This window comes from Malania oleifera, chromosome 7 (genome assembly GCF_029873635.1).
Source record: "Malania oleifera isolate guangnan ecotype guangnan chromosome 7, ASM2987363v1, whole genome shotgun sequence".
Taxonomy (NCBI): Eukaryota; Viridiplantae; Streptophyta; class Magnoliopsida; order Santalales; family Ximeniaceae; genus Malania; species Malania oleifera.
In genome coordinates this window covers 32,391,254-32,408,726 of record NC_080423.1, presented here as the reverse complement: position 1 = coordinate 32,408,726, position 17,473 = coordinate 32,391,254, and the positions used below count along the sequence as shown (strand labels likewise).

At 35.2% G+C, this 17,473-nt stretch overlaps 1 protein-coding gene across 3 annotated transcripts in view; it reads right to left on the bottom strand.

The window, feature by feature from the left end:
- The window catches only part of LOC131160344 (nibrin homolog), a 75,317-nt gene that overhangs the window by 14,358 nt on the left and 43,486 nt on the right, over positions 1-17,473 (bottom strand). For all 3 annotated transcript variants that reach the window (XM_058115953.1, XM_058115952.1, XM_058115954.1), the window contains exons 6-8: positions 1,754-1,800; positions 1,536-1,644; positions 976-1,062 (exon numbers count right to left, since the gene is read on the bottom strand). In XM_058115953.1, coding sequence (XP_057971936.1) covers positions 976-1,062; positions 1,536-1,644; positions 1,754-1,800 — 243 coding nt within the window. The remainder of the gene's footprint in view (positions 1-975; positions 1,063-1,535; positions 1,645-1,753; positions 1,801-17,473) is intronic.

Here is a 17,473-nt window from a genome sequence, read left to right as displayed (position 1 = left end):
TTACTTTGGGACAGGATATGGTATTTTGGCATCTCTTTGGGCTTTTAGAGCGTGTTGTTTTAAGGTTACTTTTTTTGAGGATGTTAACCACGATTGGAAGGCCTTATTGAGCTGATTGTATATTTGTATCTTATTCTTTTGTTTTCCCTTTATGTATGGGGATTTCTTGTCTTCTTCACTGTATCTTCTCTTACTTATTGCAGTACATGCTCTTTTCTATAGAAACAAAAAATAAGTAAAAAAAACAAAAAACAAAAACTACCGCACTCCATTGTTAGAAAGAGATCTCTATATTGAAATGTAACTGAGATGTTTTCTCTCACCTACCAGAAAATTGCTATAATGTGTAGCCACCAACAGAGAGCAAATCACAAATAAAGCAGTAGCAATGAAAAGGGAAAAAAAATGAAATGCACTGAAACTAAAATAAAAATAACTACCTAGTGTGATAGGTTTTATTCAGATGCGAATATTGCTATTTTGGTAACTATGAAATTCTGAAACTCAAGCTAAAAATGTTTCCAAAATCTTTTCATTTCACTGGTTCTTGCTGTGCAGCATGAGTTAGTCTCACACTCACGCACACTAGGGAAAACAGATACATAACCCACTACCTTTCCTTCAATGAAAGGAAAAAATATCATTTCGTCCATTTTGCATTGTCAATTACAATCAAATCACCCAACACTATCATGGCAGACACTGCTTGTTATTGCACAGAAAGACAACTCCTCTCAACTTGGCTCCATTTGGAGACAGCTCTTCTGACAAAAAAAAAAAAAAAATTGTTCTTTTTTGTTGTCACTCATCCATCTAACAATCTCATTTTACTACACTCATTTGCTGAATATGTGCAATTACCAAAATTGTAGCAAAACACATAGGAGAATCTAACAGGGTTTGTCTTACAATGTGTTAAAAAAGTAAAAGCCTATAGGCTATGAAGAGAGTAAAACACATAGAAGCTTTGCTTACTTGGCCACTTGAATAAAAGCTTTCCACAGAAAGAACTTTTGCACCACCCACTTCCAATAACAACTGCAGCCTATCACCAAACTTATACTGCAAGTTTTTTATAGAACGGTCACAAGATGCACAGAAATTCAATTCAACTTTTCAAAGCTGCAGAAGAAAATGAGGAAATACCATAGAAGTATTGACTACAGTTTCCCTCAAGAAACAGAATGTTTTCTCTTAAAAATGATATTCCAAAGCACACACAACACACAAAACATGCAACACCACCCCTCAAGAAAGCATGCACACAACCAGGCATAGATAAGTGGGATCTATGTGTAAGAAAAAGGGCAGCTCGGTGAACAACAGTCTATGCAGGGTCCAGGGAAGGGGTGGACCATGATGGGATCTATATGTGTATATGTCTTAAATTTTTGAATGCTATCTCCAACTAAAAGGAAAAAAAAAAAAAAACCTATGAAATTTCCCACAGCAAAATACAAACATAAAAGACATTTAGCTTGTCTGTCTTGAATGAAAAAAACAAGATATTTAAAATGAAGGAATCACAATATCACCATGTGTGACAAGTCTAATAGAAACGTATATCCTTCCAAGCAGTTCTCTCGACATTTAGGGTCAGCAATTTTGACAGGCACTCTATCCAGTGTCAAAGTTGGAAGATAGCTGCGGAAAGAAGCACATCAGCATTGTCAGCATAATTAAAATGGGTCATATAGATCTTCAAAAAAATCTAAATTTAGTAAATAGACGTGCAGTTAGAAAAAATACTCACGAAATATAACTAGGAATTTCATTTTGGATACTTTTCTCTGCAACAAACTGAAAAGGAAAGACTAATAATTAGCAATAAGACAGCATCAAAATATATGTGGAGTATACATACTATGGGCTATGGAGTGATTGGTTGAATGAATTGATAAACAATGAGAAGATCAATAAATAAAAGTATATATATAATCATGTCAAAGTTAGAGCACATATTTGACTCCATAGTGCTTATAACTTATAGGTAGAATTCAAAGTGGGTAGTTAGAAAAGACAAATCAAAGACAATAGGAACAAATCTTCACTATAAAAGCCACACAAAAGGTAAGCATTATTTTCTTAATTCATTGCAAGATCTCCTAGGTCAGCATCAATGAAAGTAACATCACCAACAAATTAAGCTATAAAGCATATAAACACAAACAAAAGCTTTAAAATGTTAAAACCTATACAGCTGAAATTAGATTGTTGCTAAGTTGGACACAAAGATAGTATGGATGGACAGAGTGATCCTCTTTTGAGGCTAAATTTGAAGAATAGGTAACATAGTTAGGTTTAATTATATAATTAATTAGGGTTATGAAAATGTTTCTCCCTCTCTCGCGCACAAACTTCTCCTCTCCCACTTTCATGTGTTCGATGCCATGGGAGTTCCTACAGTAGCCCATGCTGAAGTGATCGCTCCATATCGAAGTTAAGTCCTTTGATATGCAATTAGACAAGGTCAGTGTGATTGTGTCTTTGCTTGTGATCGAGAATAATGTTTCTTGTAACAGGTGGGTTCAATTTTTCAGGGAGGCTGTGTCTTGGTTCGCTGATGGCATACCTATGTTCAGTCGATTGCAAAGGGTTTTGATATGTTCGTTTGGGTATTTTAAAGATTCGGATGTCGGTTAAATGGATGCAAGTAGGAAAGTTTTTGGAGTGACAATGGAGATGGAAGGGGAAGAGGTTTTCAGTCTCTATTCCTCAAGGTGAAAAAGGCAATGGTTGGCGAAATGTCACAAGTGTCTTCTGTGAGTTAGTGAAGAATTTTCGTGAGGAACCTGGGAGTGTACATGCCAATAATTCTTCACGACACAGATTGTGGAGTCAGGCGATGTTGGAAAGCAAAAATCCTGTAGGGGAAGGTTGCAGCCATGTCCTTTCCCAGAAGCAGGATGTGGGGGTTGGGAAGCAAGAGCTATGTTGTCAGTGTGGAGATGAGTCGCATCTGAATGAATCAAGGGCCATCGCAGATCAGCCAGTTTCGATCAACAGGTGCAAGAAGGAAGATAGGGTTTCCAATGGAGAAGAGAAGATCAGAGAGGCAGCTAGGGTTTCCGATGGAGCTGAGATGATCAGAGAGGTGGCTAGGGTTGCGTTTGGGGAGGACGCAGTGAAGAGATTTGGGCCAGGTTGCATGCTTCTCAGTTTGGACTTGGCCCAGGTAATTGAAAAAGGTGTTATCCTGTTTTTAACTAAACTGGGCCAACAACTAGAAAGGGCCCATTGTTCAGTAAAGGACGATATGGACTGCAGATTGGATCCTAAGGAAGGTTCTCCTATTGTGGACTTCCCACAAAAAGGCTTCGGTGATAAACAGCCCCATAATTCAGAAATTAAAGCCCCAAGTTCTGTATTGTAGGGCCTGGTCATCCCAAAAATGGACAGGCCCAAATGAGTGCTCTGACTTCCAGTAAGAGAAGTATTCTGAAAGAGAATAATTTATATTCCGGTAACAGAAATGTGGTTCAGCCTCTAATTAATAGAAATATTATTCAGCCTCCAGTTACCAAGGATGCAAATCAAATTGTCCAAGAGTCGGAAGAAGTTCAGGATGTTAGAAGACCAGATTTGTTTCAAGAACATGGTGATAAAACTGCATTTAGGCCCGTAGGTATTTTAGACAGTAATATGGAAAAAGAGTAAAAAAGAAATAGGGTAGGGGGAGAAATATGATGATTGTCGTCCTTATACTCATAAATTTGAAGGTAAAAAGGTTTATTCTCATTGAAAGGCAGTGTGTTGGGGTGCTGAAATGAAGAAAGTATTCGAAGATAAGAGAGAAAATTCTGGTGAGTCAACAACAAAGGAACTCAGTAAAGACTCTTAAGGGTGAATTCAGTATTGGGGAAGTTCCCTCAAGTTGAGAAGAATGTCGGAGGCCCTAATGAGACTAGAAAAGGTAAGGAGGTGAATAATTTTAGGGGATGTTTCAGATTCAGATTCAGATTTTGATGATAATAGCAATTTTGACTCTGCTGGGGGGTTGTTGTTGGATGAGATTCAGAAACAATATGGTTACGTTTCTGAGTCCTGCAATGAGTTAGGGGATTTATCTTATGTTCACCTGCCCCTGTTGGAAGTTCTGGAGGGTGTTTCTATTTTTGATAATGATGGGTAGGCAAATCAGTTTCAGCACAGGGATGGAATATTGCCCATGCCAGTGGAGGAAGTTTCGAAGGAGGAGATAGAAACTCAAATTCTTTAGGATAAAATGGATTTAAAGTTGAGTGATATTGGAAGAAATAAAGTGCATTTGGATGGAGAAAGCCGAAAGATGAAGGGTCAAAGGGAATTAGCGAATTATAATGGAAAGGGTTTGAAAAGGCGGTTTCTTGGTTAATTTTGTTTAATTTTTTTTCTCAATCTAGTGTCTTTGACTTTCTTTTTTTCTTCCTTTTTGTTTGGTGAACTCCTTGACCCCACTTTGTACCTTCTATTCTTTCTATCTAATTTACTTTCTTTTGTAATCAAAAAATAATAATAATAATAATAATTTAAAATAATTCACTTTACACAAAAACTAATCTTATAATGCTTTTCTTTACTTGGGGTGAAACATAAACCTAATCTTAGTGAACATGCTTCACTCTCATGTGGATTGGAACATGGGGGAACATGTATTCGAACCCCAGGGCAGAGTAGCATAATTGGATTTTAACTCATGGCCTTCAATCTCAAGCCTCTGCCTCTTTGCGACTCTGTCCTCCATGGTGTTGGGAAGGCTATGGGTCAACCACATTGAGGGATCACCAGTGGCTCCTTCAGCCGGACAAAAGAAAGAGAACAGGGTTCACTCGAGGGCTTCTGTGTCTAGGCCCCTCCTGACATTTGTTCCAAACATGTAAGCGCTCCTACGGTCAAACCAGCCACCCCCCTCCAACATTTTTCAGTCAGCCAAAAAACGAGGGGTGGAAAGAGAGAGAGAGAGTGGGGCACTAAACTTACAGTAGATATTTAATTGAGAAGGTAAAGAATAAGCAGAAATTATCTCATTATCCACATTTCTCCAAAGCCCGGGGTTAAGTTAAAGTAATTTAAATCTCCTATACTCATATATGGGTTTCTCTCAACCTTCATCGCTACTGATAGTACTGCCACGCCATTACTATACTTAACTTTCTCTGCCCATATATAAACCATCCTATATTCCTGTCGAGACCATTATTTTATAGCTGATTCAGACAATTCACCCAGACTGTCAAAAATGTGCTCTCTTTTAATCCTTAACTTATTTGTGATTGTCATCATAATGATTACCCAGTCTTGTCATGATTGTGACATGGAATCCTATTTAGCTATTTCACTACATCCGAAGAAAAGGGAACAAGAAAAAAGAAGACATTTTGCATATCCAAATCAGTGTCTGTGTCTTGAAACATTGAGGACATTATGATGGAGGATGGCAAATGCCAATCCTCAAGACACATATCTTAGCCAGAGAATTAGGAAGTTATGGCTTCTGTTTTACTTTGAGAATCTTGGGAATTATATGAAATATGATGTTCCGTAATTTTAGTCTGGCCCCTATATTCTTTCAGTTAGTTTATGGTACATAAATAGGTTTGCAATTGAAAATTTGGCTTTGGTATTTGGCTGCAATTTCAAACCTCATTTCTCTGGGTTCCACTTTTGTTCCTCTCACTCTCACATTCCCCACTTCTTTTACATCCATGCTGTGTCTTTCCTCAGCTGCTGTCCACTATGAACTTGGTACCAAGGATTTGAATTCCCCACAATCGGCACCACCAATCACTTCCATTGTCTAACCATAGTCCCCATCAATCAAAGAACTCTTGACCAACATGTTTTAAAAAACTCAATTCAAAACACCCAAGCTACCACGCCTCTTTGAGACCATCTGACGCATGCCACCACTGTCATCAGTGCAGATGCAACCCTCCAATTGGCCAGAACTGCAAGTTACAAAGCCATAGGATATCTCATGCAGCCATACGCACTACCTGCTTCCACTTCCAGATCCTTCCTTCCTACTATCTCTGCTAGTGGAAAGACAAAAGGAAGATGAAAAGAAGTGTCATTGGGGTTAAGAATCAAGTGAGCAATGAAAGACTTGGAAGAAAACTTTCCACAAGAATCCAGTGGAACGACAAAAAAGAGTCAAGGGCACTCATCAACAAAATAAGATCATCAGTCTCCCTATTAGGTCTATAGTAAAAATGAAAACTCCCAAGAAGTCAAATTCCCCTGACAAAGGGAGAAGTAGACCAAAAAATCATGAAGAATATAAAGAAGATAAAGAGAGGGAAAAACTTAAACAAGAGCATCCCCAGCCCAAATCTCCTCATGCTTCCCAATTCGATGTCACGTCTGAAAAAAAAAATTGAGAAGTAAGTTTCTTAGAGATTGCATGGCCAACATTAGAGCCAGCTCTATCATACCACCTATCCTGTTCAAGCCCATATTGCAACAAATTGCCAAATGTGAAAGAAAATTAGATTCTATAGGGAGCTGCCATTACCACTTTCCTAATAAAGAGATGCTTTTAAACACCAAAATCACCTAGGCCCAAACCTCCCACACTTTTGGGCTTATGGACGATCTCCTTGTTAACAATGTGGTCCCACTTAGCATAACCAGCCCCAGACCAAAAAAAAATTCATCATTACCTTTTCTATGGGACAAGCATGAGAGACTGCAATCTTAAACAAAGATAATAATACCGAGGACCCCACTATCCACCCTGGTCTTAAATTTCCACGAATTTGTTCAAAATTTCTCGTTTCGGTCACCCTCGAAATCAAAATGATAGTCGATTTCCATCTTGCATGATTTCCATCAAAATCTCAACAAATCATTTGAAATTTATCGAAATCTCAAAATTTTAGAGAAACAGGGTCGAAAATTTAACTAAGCAATGAAATTTCCTCAAAATTCAAATGAGAGATTTAGGAGTGAATGAAATTTCTCTCTTAATTTATTTTATTTATTTTTTATCAAAACAAAAGATTATTACAAGCGCTTTTCAAATTATATGAAAAAATAAATTTACAACATTTTATTTAACCATTCATATCTAAATTATCATTATTTGTATAATAAATAATATTTAAATGATTTCTGAATTTCATTTGTATTAACCGAATATGTTTAATGCACATTATCTTACAAATACATTCGATACACATACTATATTATAACTTCTCCACCTCATACACAACATAGATCTATTTAACTTATAATATATTAGTCTTAAAACTTACATTATTATGTTTGTTAACCAACTCTAAAGTTTCACAAAAAAATCCATATTTTACTACTAATTTCCTTTATTTTTCAAATTGAAATTTCCGTCAAAATTTTCGTACTTTTGGCACTTCGAAATTTGAGTCAAAATCAAAATTTAAGACCTTGCATCAACCCAACCTCCTAGGGACCTCCTCAACAACCTAGTCCTAAGACGAAATAGGTGTAGGATTACGACGAGAAGAAAAAGCTATAATATATGAAAAATATTCTCATCATAAAAACCAACAAAAAATATGCAGTTAATAAAATGCAAGCAATAAAATTTTCAAAAATCATAAATTTAAAAAATTCAACACCTAATAGTTGAATGGATCGCAACATGGTCTCTAAACATTAAACACTGTATTATATATTATAACACGATAATATTATAATTTTTATTTTAATAATGATTTATTATTTTAAATATAACAATAGCATGTAATAATACTATATTATAGGGGCATTATTGTCCAACCAACCAAAATAGTCAAGACAATTTGGTCCGAGAAGTTGGATTCTAATGGAAATGGGATTCCTACCCATGGAGAAGGGTGGGGATGGATGCCCATGTTTTCAGGAAATCTTTCACCCAGGAACATTAACATGCCTGCCAAATCAAATTTCAATGCCCAAAAAAATGTGGGAATAAGATGCCACAAGCATAACATTCCCAAGAACATTAAAAGATACCACGAAACGTCCCCTTAGTTTTTCGGTTAGCAAAAATCCTCTTAGTTGTTTGGAGTACTCAAATTAGTTAAGAATACTGGTCAGCAAATTTTTTGTAGTGAACCAACAAAAATCGACCGATCAAAAATTATTTTGGCCATTTTAGTTAATTTGAATAATTGAAGGATGAAAATAAAATGCTAATTGATTAATATTTAATTTTATTAATTATTAATTTCCCGAAGGGACCAAAAATTTATAGGTCCAAAATAATAAAAAACATACTATAAAGGATTTAGCTAAAGCCCAAGAGGCTTGGACCTCGGGCCATGCCAATGGGATAAAAGAGGATGTGGTTGACAATTGTCCCCCTTCCCTCTTGACCCACATCACTCAGACTGAGGTGCCCCCCCCCCCCCAATAGGCAATAAAGAACCCCAAGTAATGTATCTGCTCCCCCTCAATTACTTAATTCAGCCATGAAGGTTCCTTTGCACATCTTTTTCCCACATAAATAATTAAATAAAATTCATAAACTTGAAATTGTTATGAAATATATGTATGTCGCCCCATCTTCCACCACTTCAGTTTTTCCACCCCACTAAATGCCTTGTTATCCATATTGCCCTATAAAAAGGCACCCTACACCTCACATTTGAAGACACGCATTGCATGTTTGTATACACACTTGCATGCTCAAAGTAAGTAGGAGCATATAGAAAGGATTAGAGAGGAGGAGAGATAAAAGAAGGGAGATATTTTGTACAAGGGCCGATTCCAAATCATCTTGTAATTCCTTCCGAGATAGTGAAATTTTTTATCCCATCTGCTCGTTAAGTAGGCATAGCTGAACCACGTAAAATTTTTGTCTCATCTCTATTTCATTTTCTACATATTTTATAACACGTTATCAGCATGAGACTTAAACCAACTGAGTTATTTCTTTAATTCTTATTTAATTTATTTATTTCTTGTAACTTTACTCCACAAGAATATAATATTCTCTATAAGAGAATACGTCTTTTAAAGTTTAAAGAGTATCAATCTCCAAAAGAGATGGTAAGATAGTCCTCCTGAAGAGGCTATATAATTAAATCTCCCGAAGAGATAGTCCTCCTGAAGAGGCAATATATTTAAATCTCTCGTCTATATATTTAAACTCTCGAAGAGAAAGACCTCCTGAAGAGGCAAGATATTTAATTCTCTCGTCTATATATTTAATCTCCCGAAGATATAGACCTCCTGAAGAGGCAATATATTCAAATCTCTCGTTTATATATTTAATCTCCCGAAGAGATAGACCTCCTCTCCAGAAAAGATGGTAAATATTTACCTCCTGAAGAGGGTATATTTTTTTAACCTCCCAAAAAGATGTTCAAATCGACCTCTGAAGAGGTGAAACATTTATCCTTCAGATGAGGTAGTATATTTAACCTTCAAAAGAGGTGGTAAATTATTACCCAATTTAATATTGTAAATTAGAATCATACTCCTGAAGAGTATAAATTGAGAAAAGTAAAATAATGTTCCTGAAGAAATATATTTAAGTACCCCAAAAGGCTGTAAACAATATTATATTATTATTTCAGTTTTTACATTTTATTTTTCTAAATTGCCTTATTATTGTTAATTTATTTACATGTCGAACATGAGTAAAATTGAATTTGTTCCCCTTAACATCAAAGGCAACAATTATTTATCATGAATTCTTGACATTGAAATCCATCTAAATGCAAAGAACTTGGGAAACACTATTTTAGATGGAAATACCGTATCCCTTCAAGATCACGTAAAAACTATGATCTTCCTCCATCATCATTTAGATGAAGAATCAAAAACTGAATATCTCATTATTAAAGACCCACTTACCCTATGGAAAAATTTAAAGGATAGATTTGACCACCAAAAAACTGTGATTTTACCAAAAGCTCGATATGAATGGTTGCACCTGAGATTGCAAGACTTTCAAACAATCGACGAATATAACTCAGCTATGCATAAGATTAGCTCGAAACTAAAGTTATGTGGTGAAAATATTACTAATAGACATGCTACAAAAAACTTTTATTACTTTCCATCCCACTAATGTGCTCTTGTAGTAACAATATAAGGAGAGAAAATTTACTAAATTTTTGAACTTATATCATGTCTTCTTGTTGTTGAGCAAAATAACGAGCTTTTAATGAAAAATCACCAAAGTCCAATTGGTTCGACCCCATTCCCTGAAGTGAATATGAATACATCTCGTGGTCGAGAACGAGGCCGCAGGCATGGTTGTGGACGTGGTCAAAATAATCACTGGCATCAACGTGAGGCTGCAAACCCCTAGAAGAGGGATGACCCCCAAAAGTGGGATAATGATCAAAATCAGCAACCCATGCATCATGAAAATGAATGCTGCAGATGCGGAGGAAAAGGTCATTAGTCGCGTACCTGTCGTACGCCTAGGCACTTGGTAGATCTATACCAAGTCTCTATAAATGAAAAGGAAAATAGCAAAGAAGTATAAATAATTTTGCTGATTTTCTTACAAATCAAGACGAAAATAATGATGCAATATTTTAAGATATAAAGTAAGCAATATTGTATTTGAATTTCAATAAATAAATTATCGTATTTATTGTTGATATGATCAATTATAATAATGAGTTTTTAAAATATGTTCTGTAGTGTGAATTTTCTTAAAGCTTTGATCAATTCTTACACATTTTTGGATGAAGTTTGTCAAGCTGAGAGTGCTACAACAGACACAATTCTTCAAGATAGGAAATATTTCCATTACTTGAATATATCTTCAACAAATGTTAATACAATATCTGGTTCTAAAAATTTGATTAAAGGCTCCAAAAGAGCTAATATAAAGTTACCCAATGGTACTATATTACAAATTGATGAAGTTTTATATCCCAGTAGATCCAGAAGAAATCTGTTAAGTTTTAAAAATTTAAGACTCAATCGATATCACATTGAAACTACTAAAGGCAGTAAAGAATTCCTTTATATTACTTCTATTGTTTTTGGGAAGAAATAAATTTTAGCAAAACTATCAACTTTATCTTCTAGAATATATTATACAAACATTAAAGCAGTTGAATCATATAATATCTTACACCAGAAGTGCAATGACCCAAAATTATTTAAACTTTGGCATGATTGTCTTGGACATCTTGGAGATGTAATGATGCGAAGAATCATTGAAAATTCATTCGGTCATCCACTAAAGAACCAGAAGATTTTTTTATCAAGTGATTTCATGTGTACTACTTGATCTTAAAGGAAATTAAATGACATTTTAATAAAGCAATATTCTCTACATTAGGGGGTGCAAAATCAGTGCCTGAAGCACAACATGAAATCACATGGAATGCCATGAGTTTATCTCATTTAGATTCTCGCACAAATCAAAGCGAACTTGAAGTTCAGAAGATTATACATTTGCAAAGGGTTGCAAATCAATTACCAAATTGTTTTGCAGATACCAAGGTCATATTAAAATCTCATATACCTACTGCAAATATTACAACATGTATTAAGGTCCCTGAAGGACAACAACCGGCTAATGAACCTAAACCGCAAGTTAAGCATGGAAGGCCTGTTGGAATCATGGTTTTAAATCGCGGTAGCGGGTAGCGTAACGTAACGGTAATAGGTGTAATGGGAAGCAAGAGTAGCGGATGTTACATAACGGGAAGCGGGTGTAACGGCCGTGAATTTTTTTGAAGCATGCACAACCTTGTGCATATTAGCGTACTTGCATGTTTTAAGCTTTTGGCCATTCTGAGAAAGGGTTTTAGTGTATTTTGGACCCTTTAGTTCGAGTAACTAAGTTATTTGGTAAGGGCAACAAGTTTACATTTGTTTTAAACCATCATTGATAGAAAATTACGTGTGTGCGCGTATTTATACTTCTCATTGTTCTTATCTGTAATAAATTCTTATGTGTGCTAAATGAATTAATAAAATAAAATACATTATACACTCCATTAGTCTATTAGACACATAAGACATACGAATACTATAAATATAAAATAGTTAGAAAAGAAAGAAGGTTGAAGTTGAAAAATAAAGAACATAAATATCATATTACTAATATTATTAAAAAAAAATTCCTAACAAGTTAGTATTTTGAAATTGTTAATTAATGCATCTATTGTGAGTATTTAAAGAAAAAGTAAATTTTGTATCATTGTCGTCCTCATTATAATCTTTTCCCCCTCTTGCCACTTGGTATATTGAGAATGATATAGGAAAGAGAGAGAAAAAGTGAGAAGAAAAAGTAAAAAATAAAATATTTTTTTGGTGTAACAGTCCTGTAACGGTTACGTAACGGCCGTAGCGGCCTTTACATAACGGTCGCGGTCCGTAACGGCCGCTACAGCCGTGATTTTTCTTCCCACCGATTTCGCGGTGTGTAACGGTATCGGTAACCTAAAAAACCTTTACGTAACGGCGTTACGTAACGGTCGCGGCCTTTATTTAAAACCATGGTTGGAATAAAAAATAAAACTCCAAAAAGGAAAAAAATTGAAATCTGTAAACATTCCAGAAAAGGTTACAAAGGTGGATAATCCATTCGACATTCACAAACCCGTTTCTCCTGAAAATGAAATCCCTATAATGGAACCTCCAGAAGAGGGATCTCCTGAGGAAAAAAACTCCTGAAGAGACATCCCTTGAAAAGGGACAGGTACCTAGAAATAATAATAAGATCTCAATTCATTACACAAGAGAAATGTGGGATAGAAATAAAGTTGTTGTCAACAACACATTTACATATGCAATAGCTACTGACATTACCAGAAGTAATAAGGATCCTAAAAATAAATTTGTTAATGAATGTCGATATAGAAGTGATTGGCCAAAATGGAAAGAAGCTATCACATCAGAATTAAACTCTCGATCAAAAAGAGAAGTTTTCGGACCTATAGTCCAGACACTAGAAGATGTCTAACCCATTGGATACAAATGGGTATTTGTGCGCAAGCGAAATGAAAATAATGAAATTACTCAATATAAAGCAAGGCTTGTAACACAAGATTTCTCGCAGAAACCCGAAATTGATTATGTCTGTCGTAATGGATGAAATCACTTTCAAATTCTTAATTAGGCTAGCAGTCGCTTAACGACTGAGCATGCGTCTTATGGACGCAGTAACAGCATACCTACATGGATCGTTGGATAATGAAATTTATATGAAAATCCCTTAAGGATTTAAATTGCCTGAAGCAAAACCCAAAAATTTATATTCAATTAAACTCCAACGTTCTTTATATGGATTAAAGCAATCTGGACGCATGTGTTACAATTGATTATGTGAGTACCATGTGAAAGAAAGATTCATAAATGATCCAATTTGTACATGCGCTTTTATTATAAGATTAGAATCCGGATTTGCTATAATCAGTGTTTTAAAAGGCTCAATCGAGGCTCGCCTCAAGGCAAGGCATGCTTAAAACGCCTTGAGGCTCAATCTAAAATACCAAATTCCAAAAAAGCTAACGCATTACATGCTGAGGATTACGCATTTCTATAAGAAGCATGCCTTTGCGCCTTTTTAATTGAGGCTTATGCATTTTGGGTGTGTGATTCTCAAGTTAGAATTGGTTAGAAAATTTTAACTACATGTTTGTTCAAAAGGAATGTTCTAATATGAATTTATTTATAAAACTCTCGAACCTCAACCTTTCCAAAATAACTGGACTTGTATCTTATGTCATGAAAACAGTTTGAACTTTGTAATGGTATAGCTATCTCTTGTCGTGATTTATATCATGTATTCAAGTTAGCAATTTTTGAATGGCCAACAAGTATTGTGCGAAGTACATCTAGTTTTTCTTTTCACATTATATTTGTGATTTTATTAATTTTTACTTTATTTTAAATATATATAATTTATATAACTAATTTTTATCTTAAAAAATAAATTCTCAAAAGGCTTACGTCCCAATGCCTTAAGGCTTACGCCTTGCCTTTTGAGGGTTAAAACGCCTCACCTTACGCCTTCGCCTTTTAAAACATTGGCTATAATTGCTGTTTATGTTGATGATTTGAATTTAGTTCGGACTCCTGAAGAGCTCACTAAAGCTGCTAATTATTTAATGGCAGAATTTGATATGAAAGATTTAAAAAAGACAAAAATATTGTCTTGGCCTACAGATTAAACATGTAAATGGCGGAATTCTTGTTCATCAATCTAAACATACCAAAAAGGTATTAAGGCAATTCTATATAGACAAAGTTCATCTTTTGGGATCTCCAATGATGGTGATCACTTGATGTTAAAAATGATCCATTTCGACCTCATGATGAGTGGGAGGAATTACTTGGTCCTGAAATACCATATTTAAGTGCTATCAACTCTCTAATGCATCTGACCAATTATACAAGACCCGACATTGCATTTGCTGTAAATCTACTAACAAGATATAGTTCTGCTCCAATTCGGCAACACTGGAATGGAATTAAGCACATTCTACACTATTTGAAAGGTACATATGATTTGGATTTATTCTACTCATTTGATTCCAAATCTCAACTAGTAGGATATGCAAATGCTAGATATCTATCTGATCCTCACAATGCTATATCTCAAACTAGATATGTATTTCTTTACAGAAAAACTGCTATATCTTGAAAATCAGTAAAGCAGATGATTACAGCAACATCCTTCAATCATTCTGAAATACTAGCTATCCATGAAACTAGTAGAGAATGTGTGTGGCTCAGATCAATGATTTCTCATATCCAAGCATATTGTGGTCTTCAATCAATCAAGAATATTCCAACAGTTTTATATGAAGACAACATTGCATGTATAGCTCAACTACGAGGAGAATACATAAAGGGTGATAGAACGAAGCATATCTCTCCAAAATTCTTCTATACACATGAACTCCAGAAAAATGGTGATATAGATGTTCAGAAGATCTGATCAAGTGATAATCTAACATATTTGTTCACCAAAACTTTACCTGCTATAACATTCAAGAAATTGGTTCATCCCATTGAAATGAGACATCTTAAAGATATTAGCAGAAGGAGTTAATATATGGGTGATATCCAAGGGGGAGTGTTACGAAAAATATGTATGTCACCCCATCTTCCACCACTTCGGTTTTTCCACCTCAATAAATGTCTTGTTATCCATATTGCCCTATAAAAGGACACTTTACCCCTCACATTTGAAGACACATTGCATGCTTGTATACACACTTGCATGCTCAAAGTAAGTAGGAGCATATATAGAAAGGATTTAGAAGAGGAGAGATAAAAGAAGGGAGATATTTTGTACAAGGGCTGGTTCCAAATCATCTTGTAATTCTTCCCGAGATAATGAAGTTTTTAATCCCATCCACCCAAGGAGTAAGCGTAGCCAAACCACGTAAAATTTCTATCTCATCTCTATTTTATTTTCTGCATATTTTATAGCAAAAATAAAAATATTAGAAATTTATTAAAAATTAAAATTAGTTAAAATCAATAACTGAAAACTAGAAAAAAAACAAAAAAAAAAAAAACACAAAAAATCAAACAAACAAACAAAAACAAAAACAAAAAAACAAAAAAAACTTAAACAAATTTGTTACGGGCCGAATTTTTCAGTTCAATTAGTTAAATCCATTAACCCAAGTAGTGCTTAGCACAACTCAATCCCTCATTCTCTCCCTCCCTCTCTTGCTTATAAACTATCAAACCGTCTTACACTAGATGTAACTTTAGAACCCCCAATTCCTCACTAGAAGTTCTAATCATATTAAACCCGCTCCCAAACCAATACACCAATTAGGAGAATAGAAACTATATGTAGTTCATTCCACAAGAAGCTCCCACACCTCAGGCAATGAGACCCTGGACAAATTTAAGCCAAAGTGACAAAAAACCCTGTCAACCCTACAGACAAACCTAGCACTCCAATTCAAAAGAATAACAAACCCCCTCCTTAGCGCCACCCAAGCCCAACCACTTCCTGTAAAACCATCAACCTCCTCCTCCAGCTTAGATTCTTGTAAGCAGTAACATGAGAATAGCAGAAAGAATCTTAAAAATAACCACACTGACTTTTTCGAGGCTCATTAGCACACCCCCCCGGGGATCGCTAGAATCCCAACCAAGCAATTTTCATCCTATGACCTTATTTCCTACTCTCCATATCCTTCACCTTACCATTTATCAACCTCCACAAGCACCTCAAGTCTAGGGGTGTATTTGGTTTAGGTTCGGTTTTAATCAAAACCAAAAACCGAACCACAAGTCTCGGTTTTGTAATACTAAACCGAACCTAACCAAAATCAAAAATTTTCATACCACAAAGATTTACAGTTTTCCACTTTTGTTTGGTTATTAAACCAGTTTAACCTTTACAATAAATGTTTTCAACATTTCTCCAAGGCCCAACATTAAAGAGTACAGAATTCCTTTGGAGGATTTAAGTACGTGGGCTGGGTGCAATTACACTTGCAAGCCAAGCCTGGGAGATGGAAGGATTGGATCGAAATACTTGTACTTAAAGGAAGAGAGAGATCAAATCTTTCAACTATTTCTGATGTTGGACAAGTAAATGGGATGGAGAGCACTTGCAAGTTGCAAACAGACAGTAGTTGGCTTGACTCTTGAGCCACCGTGTCCCACATCAAAAATTCTCTCGGGGGGGTCCTACCCATCTATATAAAATTTCACCATTCCCCTCCTTCACTGATCCGTTTAACCGTTTTAACTTTTAAATAAAAATCTGAAAATTATAATTCTAGAAACTCAATATGAAAGGAGAATTAATATAGCTAAATAAAAAGTACTAAAAAAATTATTAATATATTTTACGACCTGACTCCAACATGTGTAGTACAAAATAGAGCTCAAATATATCAATTTTATTACATAATTCAGTTTTTTGGTTCAGTTTTAGGTTCAAAACCAAAACCGAACCAAAAACTGAAAATTTCTATTTTCAAGAACCAAAATCAAAATCAAAACTGAAGACTGGAAAAATGAAACCGAAACCTATTTCGATCCGTTTTTGGGTCAATATTCAGTTTTTCGTTAAATTTTGTACAACCCCTACTCGAGACATCCCAGCTTCCCCACTGCCCTAAGTTTTGGCTGCATATCCTGAAGCTCAACAAACCTCATCACAAGACAATTATAGTTAGCCATTTCCTTCAGCTCATTTTGATTAATCTTTCTAGCCCACATCTTCCCAGCCCAATTGCTATAACTTCTTGGCTCAAAGTTCTTCACTAGGTAACAGCCTAAGAGGCCAAAGAGTTAATCCTGCAGACAAAAATGAAGAAATAACTTGGTTAATTAATTACATTCAGCCTCTTTGTCCTGCCTATTACAGCCCATCCTGTTTTAAATTCAAATTAGGTGCATTGCTTGCTGATTTTGGGACAAAAATCATGCCCTTTCATTCTTTGGTTACCAAAAAAATTTCCCTCTCCAGCATTCAACTTCCAACTCTGGCAACTTTAACTTAACCAAAGCAATTTCCAATCTTGAATAAATCATCAAATTTAGAACTGGTTAAGGTAGGGGTGCACAAAAA